Below are 10247 nucleotides of genomic sequence, written 5' to 3'. Positions count from 1 at the left end.
ACGCCTGGTGTGGAAAGCGGGCTGGGCTCGGAAGGCCCGGAACCTGTGGTCCTGCAACGCTGGGCCAACGGAAGGCCGAGGAAGGTGGATCGCGCCAAACTCCCGGCTACTGGAAGCCGCAGAGGGGCGTGGCCTCTTGTAAAAAAAAGCGTGAGGCCTGCCGTGCGAGCCAATGGGAAGCGAGGGAGGGCGGAGCCTGTGCAAGGGGCGGCCAGTAGAGACGGGGCTCTTATAGGAGGTGCCCTGGAGCTGAGCGCACGCGCGTCGGGCAGGACTACAGGGCGCCCCGGATCCAAGTGGGCAAAAGGGGTAAGCTGTCCGGTTCAGCCTGTTCAAGCCGCGCGCCTGTTCACGTGACACGAAGGGAGCGGAATTCCTCTGGAGTTAGCGCCATTTCCTGTAGGTGAAGGTTAAAATGCCCCGGGGGTTGGAGAGGCATCCAGATGCAACCTGACCTCGACTCGAGGCCTGGGGTCGGGGGACACGCTAGCGGGGAGGGGTCTGGCTTGTGGAGAGGGTCGTGCACGCTAACTTGGCGTAGACGTGGGGTGGGCTCACCACTAGGGCTGAGATTCGGGTCCTTGATGTCAAAGAGAGGCGGGGCTTCCCGCCGATCCTTTGAGAAGTAGGTAAGTAGGAAAATAGCTATCTTGAGGCTTTGTCGCCGCATTGACCTGTGGTGACCTCGTTAGGTGGTTGTGGTGGCGTAAGGGGGGTGGGCTGGCGTTGTAAGAGGCGTGGCCAGGTCCCTGAGAGTTTTGGCCTGGCCCGGAGCCTGGGGGGTGTAAGGGGCGTGGCCGCACAGAAACTCGTGCCAAGGGGCGTGGCCCGGGATCTGGGCTGGGAGAGGGGGCGTGCCTTCTTCTGCATGATTTAATTGTCGCGCCAACGTCCTAGCCCTGCCCTTTCTCCCTTAGGTGCCATCTCATGGAGACGCCCGCGGCTGCCGCCCCTGCTGGGGGCTTCTTCCCCTCTTTCCTGCTCCTGGGTTTCGCGACGCTAGTGGCCGCCTTGCTGGGCGCCGCTCACCGCCTGGGGCTCTTCTATCAGTTGATGCACAAGGTTCAGGGGAAATACGAGGGAGACAGGGAGACGGGCCGGGGGCAGCCAAAGGAATGGACTTCCAGCGTTCTTTCCAGCTAACCCATTTTATAGGAGGGGAGAGTGAGGTCCGATTAATCCAGAGGGACTGGTCGGGAGATTCTTTCCAGGATCCTGTCGCTGTTGCCGAGCTGCTTATGGGGCTCTGGACTTTGCCTCTAGGAAGAGGTCACAGGGAGGCTACACCTGCCTGGGCACTCAACCCCCCGCCCACCTCCTTCCTCAGGGGCCTCGAGCCCTTCTCACGGAGCAGTGCTCCGTAACACGATGGGGTCAGAGTGCTGAGAGCAGGCACCAGAGGACGTGGACGGCTGTGACACTTTTGTGACAGTTGCCGTCTGCTGAGCTCAACGCTTTAGAGGGATTTTCCCACGTACCCAGTACATTCTGGAATAGATACTCTTGTTTCTGTCTTCATTTTCCACAAGAGGAAACCGAGGCTCGGAGAGGTTGTGTGATAGCTTGTGTTAGGAGACCTGTTTGGGGAAGAGCTGACCCCACAGACCTTGCTCTGAACTACTTGCCTCCTCTCTCAGAAATTTACCCCTTCCCCAGACCCTCTCCCTAGTCTCTCCTCTCCTAACCTGGAGCAACCTTGACCCCTCCCCAGTCCTTCCCCTCCTAACCAGCAGCAACTTGAGGATTTGTGGAGATTTAAGGCAAAGGCCTCTGGTGTGTGTTGCTGTGCAGAAGCACTGTCTGTGCCAGCAGGCTGCTCCCATGTCAGGCACGTGGCGGCTGGTGGCCTGTTAACCGGGCCCAGTGAGTAGGCGGGAGCCTGGTAGGCTGGAGTCAGCAGTCACGTTTCGAGGCCCTGATACTGGAGAGCAGGCCGTTCTGGAGTTCTAGCAGATGGCCCCTGGCCAAATTCCCTTGGGTTCTGTGGATCCACCTTCACTAACCTCTCTTCCTGCTTGCTCCACCATCCCTGAGGCGGGCAGTGTTACAGAGTGGGGTGCTTTAAGAGCATTGGTTCTATGGGACTTTGAATTTTGCTCAGGAGTCTTGATCTCTGTAGTTGTAAAAGGATATAACGTCAGGAGGATCTGATAAGATATGTCCTACTCTGAGCCAGGTGTATAGTGTAATATGTGCCTAAGCAACACCAAGCTTCCCCTGCCCTCCTTCCTGGGGGAGGGGGATTGTCCCTCTTCCCACCTGCCCTGGTGCCCGTGCCCTGGTGCCCGTGCCCTGGTCCTTGACAGTCTCGCTTCTCCCCCTTTGCGGGCCCAGGTGGACAAGGCAAGCATCCGGCATGGTGGGGAGAGTGTGGCAGCCGTGCTGCGGGCCCATGGTGTGCGGTTCCTTTTCACGCTGGTCGGCGGGCATATTTCCCCACTGCTGGTGGCCTGTGAGAAGCTGGGCATCCGCGTGGTGGACACCCGCCACGAAGTCACAGCCGTCTTTGCTGCTGATGCTGTGGCCCGCCTGACTGGTGAGGGCAGAGTGGAGAGGGCTAGGGGCTGGTGAGACTGGGATGTTTTTGAGGGGCAGGGTTTTTGATGGGGGGGGGTGGCCACGAGGGTGGACACAGCTGTGACACGGTTTGTGTTTCAGGGACAGTGGGCGTGGTGGCGGTGACAGCGGGCCCCGGCCTCACCAACACAGTGACTGCAGTGAAGAATGCCCAGATAGCCCAGTCCCCAGTCCTGCTTCTGGGTGGGGCTGCCAGCACCCTGCTGCAGGTACCCTCTTCTTGAGGGGTGGCAGGGGCCCCAGGGAGCCTGGAAGTTCTCATGTGTTGACTCCCTGGACTCCTGTCTCCACCAGAACCGGGGCGCACTCCAGGCTATTGATCAGATGTCCCTGTTCCGGCCACTCTGCAAGTTTTGTGCTTCTGTGCAGAGGGTGCGGGAGATCATCCCCACCCTGAGGGCCGCGATGGCTGCTGCTCAGTCGGGCACCCCAGGTGCGGGGCGGGGGCTGGGCAGTGGTCAGGCCCTAGGGCCTGGGGGCTGGGAGACACAGCAGACTCAGCGTTCTCCCTGTCCATGCAGGCCCGGTGTTTGTGGAACTGCCTATTGATGTGCTGTACCCCTACTTCATGGTTCAGAAGGAGATGGTGTCAGCTAAGCCGCCCAAGGGCCTCGTGGGTCAAGGGGTCTCCTGGTAAGTAGCCCAACTCCTACCATACCCTCCCCTATCTGCTGGCTTCTCCTGCAACCTCCTGCTAGCACCCATCTCTCCTTTGACTCATTCATTGATTTGCACATCAGTTGAGAGGAGCCAGCCGTGGGAAGAGCATTCCAGGTAGAGGAAATAGAATATGCACATGTCCTGAGGCAGGAATGAAGTTGGTGGGTTGGGAAAGCAAAGTGGCCCACGTGGTGGCAGCAGGTGAGCAAAGGGGAGAGGGGCAGAGACTGAGCTCAGAGCAGCCAGCAGGAGCCACTTGGAGACCTGGGGCTTTGTTTTTAATTTGAGATCCATTGAGAGGCACTGCAGGGCCTTAAGCATTGGCACAGGATACCCTGGTTTGGGTTTTTATTATGTTCCCTCTGGCTATTGATAGAGTGTGGACTTTGGGGTCAGGTGGAAGCTGGGAAGCCAGGGAGGAGGTGTGGTGGTCACTGGGATGAGAGATGATGGTAGTCTGGAATCTGCGTGGTAGCTGTGGGATACATCTGGATGGATCACATATGAGTGCCTGGACCTCCAGCAGGCCAGGATAAGGGAACGATGTGTACCTAGGGGCCCATGACATGGGCACAGCTCAGTCTGGGACCACTGTGGGACTTTTGAGTGGTGAGTGGCCAGGATGTTGGAGAGAGCAGGTCAGTGGGGCTGGCCTGGGACAAGCTTGAAGGTTTTCCTGGAAGAGCTACAAGTTTCAAGGGGGAGTTTCTTTCTGTTGACGGGATAAAAAGGGTTCTAAGTAGGGGCATAGCCCTAGCAGAGGTACATGAAAAGGATCCATTTTTGGTCACCACTGAGGTGGGCCTGGCTGAAACAGGGTGCAGAAAGGAGAATCAGGGCTTCTCTGGTGGTGCAGTGGTTGAGAGTCCGCCTGCCGATGCAGGGGACACGGGTTCGTGCCACGGTCCGGGAGGATCCCACATGCCGCGGAGCGGCTGGGCCCGTGAGCCATGGCCGCTGAGCCTGCGCATCCAGAGCCTGTGCTCCGCAACGGGAGAGGCCACAGCAGTGAGAGGCCCGCGTACCGCAAAAAAAAAATAAAAAAAAGAAAGGAGAATCAATTTCCCTCCTCCTCCTCCTCTTTGCCCTCTGTCCCTTGCATTTGCCTGTCCTTGCCCCTCTGCCTTCCATTCCCCCTCCAAATATTTAGTGAGTGCTGCTATGTGCTAGGTACCTGGATGGGCATGAACAGGACAGGCAGGTCCCTGCACATGGGCGTGTGAGAAGCACCTCGAGGGCCAGCTCAAGGAGTAGCAGGTTTACTCACATGTCCTTTATAACAACCCTTTGAGTTAAGACTCAGAGGTATAATTATGCCCATTTCATAGATTAGGTAACTGAGACCCAAGGCAGTTGAATGACTTGCATGAAGTTGTCCAGTTTGTTAGTGGCGCACTAGGATTCAGCCCGGAGGAACCTTCAATGCTTCATCCACAGAGCTGTGTTCCATCTATAATGAGTGAAATGAAAGTCCAGAGAGATGGGTTCGAATCCCAGGACTGCCACTAACTAGCTGTGTTAACCTTGAACAAATGATTAAACCTTTTTTTTTCTTCCAGTTTTATTGAGATATAATTGACATACAGCACTGTGTAAGTTTAAGGGTTACAGCATAATGATTTGACTTACACATATTGTGATTAAATGTATGACGTCAGCTTCCTCATCTGTAAGATGGACCAACGTTGCCTTTTCTCTCTAGACTGAGATTCTGTGATGAATAAAATGAGATTATTTTGACAGTGCAAAGCATCTGCTGAAGTATAAAGGAATTAACCATTATTATCTTAAATAAGAATAGGGCTGAGTCCAGTGTCATACCAAGCGTAAGGCAAGGTGTCTCCCAACCTTCCTCCGACATGATTAGGGAACTAGCCCCCTGCAAGGCTGGCTAGTGCCTTCCCTTTTCTTTCCATGTTAGGGTTCCCCATGGTTCCATCCTTGGTCTCTTCTCATTTTCTGCGATCTTTACTCCTCCTCGAAAGAGAAACAGAAGCTTCAGGCTCTGACTAATTCTAGCCGGCCGATGCCCACATGTGTATTTTTGGCTGGATTGGGTGTCCTTGAGGGCAGGGCTGAGCAGGATTTATCTTTGTGTCTCCAGGGCCCTCCACAGGGCCTCATGGAAAGTCAGGGCCCTGTGACCCAATGAATAAGGAGACGTCAGAAGCCAGAGAAAGGCAAGGGTATGGACGATTGTTAATAACTCCAATTAATCAAGTGTTTTGCAATGTGCTTTATATCACTGAACCTTGGGAGAGATGTTCCCTTTTACGTTTTACAGAGGAGGAAGCTCAGAAAAGTTGAGTCACTCACCCACAGTCACACAGGAAGCAGCAGAGCCAGAACCCAAGCCCACCTCTGTCTGACCCCGCAGCCATGGCCCCTGATTCTAGCACTCCATGCCGGTGGCACTTGTTTTTGAGGGTCTGTGTCAGGTTGGGATGGTCACCAGAACCTTCTGAGGGGAAACAGGCCACTGGGCGCTCAGCCACTGGGGTCTGTCTGTCCCTGGGCTGTTGCTTTCGTACCTCTGTTCCTGTCCTACTGCCTTCCTGGTCCCTTTCCCGGCCCTTTTCCTCCTTCAGCTTCTGGAACCCTGGTATGACTCCTGGTAACTGACTCTTCCTCCTCCCTTCGCAGGTACTTAGAGAATTACCTGGCCAACCTCTTTGCAGGAGCCTGGGAGCCTCAGCCTGAGGGGCCTCTGCCTCTGGACATCCCTCAGGCTTCCCCTCAGCAGGTGAATTGCCTCTGTGCCCTGGCCAGGGACCCCCACCTGCTGTGTGGCTTCTCTCTGAACCAGTACTGGGGCTGTGATCTTGGGGGCTGATGGTGACTCAGGGTTGGCTATTTGAGCCCCACCTCTTGCCCCAGGTTCAGCACTGTGTTGAGATCCTGAGCCGGGCCAAAAGGCCCCTTGTGCTGCTTGGGAGCCAGGCCCTGTTGCCTCCGACACCCTCAGACAAACTTCGGTGAGAAGCCTCAGGCTTGCCCTTACTGTCACATCCCTGGTCCCCTGGGGCCCTGTGAGGAGGGGCAGGCCATTGGCCACGCTCACCTCTGTTCTGCCTGGACCCCTAGGGTTGCTGTGGAGACCCTGGGTGTCCCCTGCTTCCTGGGCGGGATGGCGCGGGGACTGCTGGGCCGGAGCCACCCCCTTCACATCCGGCAGAACCGCAGCGCCGCCCTGAAGAAGGCAGATGTTGTCGTCCTGGCAGGTGGGCCTCATCCTCCCACCCTCCCTTTCCTTTCCCTCCCACTAGGCACCTCCCTAATCGTGTAACCCTGCCCCTCCTAGTCAGGTACTGGCTGGCACCCCACTCTCATAATCACCCACCCTCCTACCTCTCACCACCCCCCTTCCCCTGGACCTGAAATTCAGGTAAACCCTCGCCAGGTTGCAGTTGTGTCCTGTGACCCAGCTTTACACAAAGATAGCGGGCACCTGTGGTACTTTGTGTACAGCATTTGCATTTGTATGCATTACACAGCATTTACACAGCACGTACACCTACAGCATATATATTTTTACATAAAGTGCTTGAATCCTGCCAGAGACATAATAGTTGTATCAGTTAGCTATTGTTGTATAATAACCACCGTAAACTCAGTGGCTTAAAATGCACTTATCATTTCTCAAGACCCACCTGGGGTTAGGTGCTAGTTTTTGTCATTTTGGTAGGGCTCATTCCTGAGTCTGCACTCAGAGAGGCGGGAAGGCAGCTGTGCTGATCCAGACTGGGCTGGCTTGTAACTTGGGGGTTGGTTGGCTGTAGGCTGGGCTAGCTTGGCCTCAGCTGGGGTAACTGAGTTCTTTCACTCTCCCCTACCTCCTCCTCCATGTTTCTCATCCTCCAGCAGGCTAGCCTGGGCTTGTTCACTTGGTGGATGTTGAGAAACATGCAGGGCTTGGGGAGCAAGGTTATTTGAGAGAGAGAGAGAGAGAGTGGAAGCTGCAGGGCTTCTGGAGGTCTGGCCTCAGGAACGCATGCCATCACTTCTCTCACATTCTATGGGCCAAAGCACGTCCTGAGGCCAGCCCAGGTTCATGGGGTGGGGAGCTGCAAAGTCTCATTGCAGGTGACACTGGTACAGGGAGAGGTGAAGACCTTTATGCATTCAGTCTACCATGGTGGATTAAGTAAGGTAGCGGGTACTCCCCAGGATGCTGGCCCTTTGTCCACCGAGACTCTGTCCCCTACCCCAGGAACGGTGTGTGACTTCCGTCTATCCTATGGCCGTGTCCTCAGCCGCAGCAGCAAGATCATCATTGTTAACCGTAACCGGAAAGAGATGTTGATGAACTCAGACATGTTCTGGAAGCCCCAGGAGGCTGTGCAGGGTGAGCCCCTAGCAGCCCCCACACATATGTGTTCTTTCCGGTCCCTCTCCCCCTGGCCTCTGCTGCAGCTGGCTTGAGCTGGGTGCTGGTGACCAAGGCCTGGACCGTGCCTCAGGGGGCCCCGAGTCGGCCAGAGACACCTATTTGGTCCTTAGACTGATGGGGTGCTTCTGGATGAACTAATGGTAGGGTGGGCACCAGAGGGAAGGCCTGGCAATGTGCGTGTGATCACATCCCGTCTGTACTCTCCCATGTCGCCTGCTGCCCTTAGGACCTGCCCCAAGGTCTCTCTTGTCCTGTCGTGGCTCCTCCACCCCTGTTCAGTCCTCTTCCATGGCCTTTCCAGGCCCTGCTTTGCCCATCGTTCCAAGGACGTTGACTCTACCCTGCGGTGCAGGCGAGAGGGAACTTGTGTCAAGCAGAGAAGTGGCACCATTTGCATTCATGTTTGGGAAAATCCACTGTGGCAGCTGGTGGGCAGCGAGTTGGAGGGGACCGGGTGGAGGCAAGGGGGCTGTTAGGGCAGGACAGAAACGATGAGGCCTGGAGTGGGGATGGAGAGGGAGGAGAAACTCAACTTCGCTGAGCCTGTGTGATCATTTCTAAAATGGAGATGGGGAAAAGTACATCATCACTGGCTTGTTTATTTGTTCACCGTACAAGCACTCTGCATGCCTGGGTTGTAGAGATGTGCCTGGAGGATGGAGGCGGTTTTAGTGATGTGTTTCAGAGGCAGAATTGACAGGACTGCCTGATCTGGGGTGTGATGGGGAGGCAGGAGACAGAGGCTGATGTGAGTTTCTAACCCACTTTGTGCTCCCTAAACCCAATTTCTTTGGCCTTGCTCTCCCTCACACCCCTGTTGCCCTAACTTGGTTCCGGCAGGCTCTGGGGTGTGTTTCACCCATTTTGTGCTAGGACCCCCCCGGCCTGCTTCTTTGCCTCCTGTGCTTCCTGCTGTCTTTGGGCCTCTGGTGCTTGAAGGGCAGGAGGAGGCCATCCCCCTGCAGCTGTGCCCTCTTCCTTCCCCAGGAGACGTGGGCTCCTTCATGGTGAAGCTGGCGCAGGGCCTTCAGGGCCAGACATGGGCCTCAGACTGGGCAGAGGAGCTTCGGCAGGCTGACCGACAGAAGGAGCAGACCTTTAGGTGGGGGCTGGGTAGAGTGGACTTGGGGGGTTGCGGGTTCCCGGGGGCCCACGCCGCTGGCTCTGCTGACCTGCGTTGCTCCATCACAGGGAGAAGGCATCGATGCCTGTAGCCGAGCACCTTAACCCGGTGCGGGTACTACAGCTGGTGGAGGAAACTCTGCCCGACAACTCCATTCTGGTGGTCGATGGTGGGGACTTCGTGGGTACAGCCGCCCACCTGGTGCAGCCCCGTGGCCCCCTGCGCTGGCTCGATCCTGGTAAGGGCGGGCCTATGCCTGGGGCAGCTTGCATCGTCGGGGCAGCTTGCGTCGTCGGGGCCCCTTCACACCCACCCGCTCTTGGTTCTTCTAGGGGCCTTCGGTACTCTGGGGGTTGGTGCGGGATTTGCACTTGGCGCCAAACTGTGTCAGCCGGATGCCGAGGTGAGTCAGAGTGTGCTGGGGGCAGGAGGCTTGCTGCTTTCTGGGCCGTGAGCCACCCCAGCCATCCTTGGTACCCCCTCAGGTCTGGTGCCTGTTTGGGGATGGAGCCTTTGGCTACAGCCTCATCGAATTTGACACCTTCGTCAGACACAAGGTGACCGGGTGACCAAGGGAAGCTCATAGCCTGGGGTTCTGGGAGATGTCATCAGGGGTGGGGTGGGCTGGGGAGGGAGCTGCTTGGCTGGCAGGGGTCCTGTCCCTGTCTTTGACCTGTGGCTGGCCAAGCCCTGGGACTGAAGGCTGTGGCCTGGCCTCATCCTCTCCCTGCAGATCCCAGTGATGGCTTTGATAGGGAATGATGCTGGCTGGACCCAGATTTCCCGGGAGCAGGTGCCCTGTCTGGGCAGCAATGTGGCCTGTGGCTTGGCTTACACTGGTGAGGGGCCTGGAATGGGTGGGAAGGGGGAAAGCTGTTTCAGGCCCAGCTGAATGTATGTTCCTCTCCCGGGCTAGCTGCATGGTAGGCTGGGTTCTGCCATCATTCTGACTTGATCTCCCCTTTTAGGTTATCACAAAGCGGCCATGGGACTGGGAGCCCAGGGCTTGCTACTTTCACGAGAGAGTGAGGATCAGGTGGTCAAGGTGCTGCATGATGCCCAGCAGCAGTGCCAAGATGGCCACCCAGTTGTGGTCAACATCCTCATCGGGAGGACGGACTTCCGAGATGGCTCCATTGCCGTGTAGGGCCTCATGGGTCAGTGCCCTTGGCTCTCTTCTCACCCCTGGACTGTGCCAAGCTGGTTTGTGCCAGGCTGGTTTCTCATCCTTGCTTGCCCTGGGCCTATCCCATGAGGCCCAGTGACCCTAGAACCCTCCCTGAGGACAAGGAGGGGCTGGAGGGGTCAGAGCTCAGAGAGGCTCCTTGGCAGCACGGGAGAGCCCTTGGGCCTTTTTCTTTGTGGGCTCAGCTGTGTCCTTTCTCCCCTTCTCTCTTACACATTGAATAAACCACCTCTGGTCCATGTGGGCCCAAGTACTCATCCCAGAACCTGTGCATACTGATTTATTGTCCACAAAGATGGAAGTGAGGGAAA

General features: G+C 56.7%; 1 protein-coding gene across 3 annotated transcripts; it reads left to right on the top strand.

Annotated features, from left to right (window-relative positions):
* Positions 1–259: 259 nt before the first annotated feature.
* HACL2 (2-hydroxyacyl-CoA lyase 2) lies at positions 260–10201 on the top strand. 3 transcript variants are annotated; one of them, XM_007460964.1, is made up of 16 exons: positions 260–321; positions 918–1062; positions 2335–2536; positions 2659–2786; positions 2872–3010; positions 3099–3210; positions 5881–5980; positions 6115–6212; positions 6322–6458; positions 7448–7582; positions 8615–8729; positions 8819–8988; positions 9083–9153; positions 9236–9307; positions 9484–9589; positions 9719–10201. In XM_007460964.1, the coding sequence occupies exons 2-16, from the start codon at positions 928–930 to the stop codon at positions 9895–9897; spliced, it is 1899 nt and encodes a 632-aa protein (XP_007461026.1). In that variant the 5' UTR covers positions 260–321; positions 918–927; the 3' UTR covers positions 9898–10201. The 3 variants fall into 3 exon arrangements, with proteins under 3 accessions (XP_007461026.1, XP_007461025.1, XP_007461024.1); XM_007460963.1 differs by lacking the exon at positions 260–321 and adding an exon at positions 337–409; XM_007460962.1 differs by lacking the exon at positions 260–321 and adding an exon at positions 387–629.
* Positions 10202–10247: the final 46 nt, after the last annotated feature.

The sequence above is a fragment of the Lipotes vexillifer genome, unplaced genomic scaffold (assembly GCF_000442215.2).
Source record: "Lipotes vexillifer unplaced genomic scaffold, Lipotes_vexillifer_v1.1 scaffold469, whole genome shotgun sequence".
NCBI classification, from domain to species: domain Eukaryota; kingdom Metazoa; phylum Chordata; class Mammalia; order Artiodactyla; family Lipotidae; genus Lipotes; species Lipotes vexillifer.
This window is presented reverse-complemented; position numbering and strand designations above follow the sequence as displayed.

What these genes read in the sequence shown, in the direction of transcription:
- HACL2 (XM_007460964.1), top strand. Translation starts at nt 928, where the DNA reads ATGGAGACGCCCGCGGCTGCCGCCCCTGCTGGGGGCTTCTTCCCCTCT. An exon ending in GTGGGTCAAGGGGTCTCCTG is followed by an intron (nt 3,211 to 5,880) that starts GTAAGTAGCCCA and finishes CTCCCTTCGCAG; the next exon opens with GTACTTAGAGAATTACCTGG. An exon ending in ACACCCTCAGACAAACTTCG is followed by an intron (nt 6,213 to 6,321) that starts GTGAGAAGCCTC and finishes CTGGACCCCTAG; the next exon opens with GGTTGCTGTGGAGACCCTGG.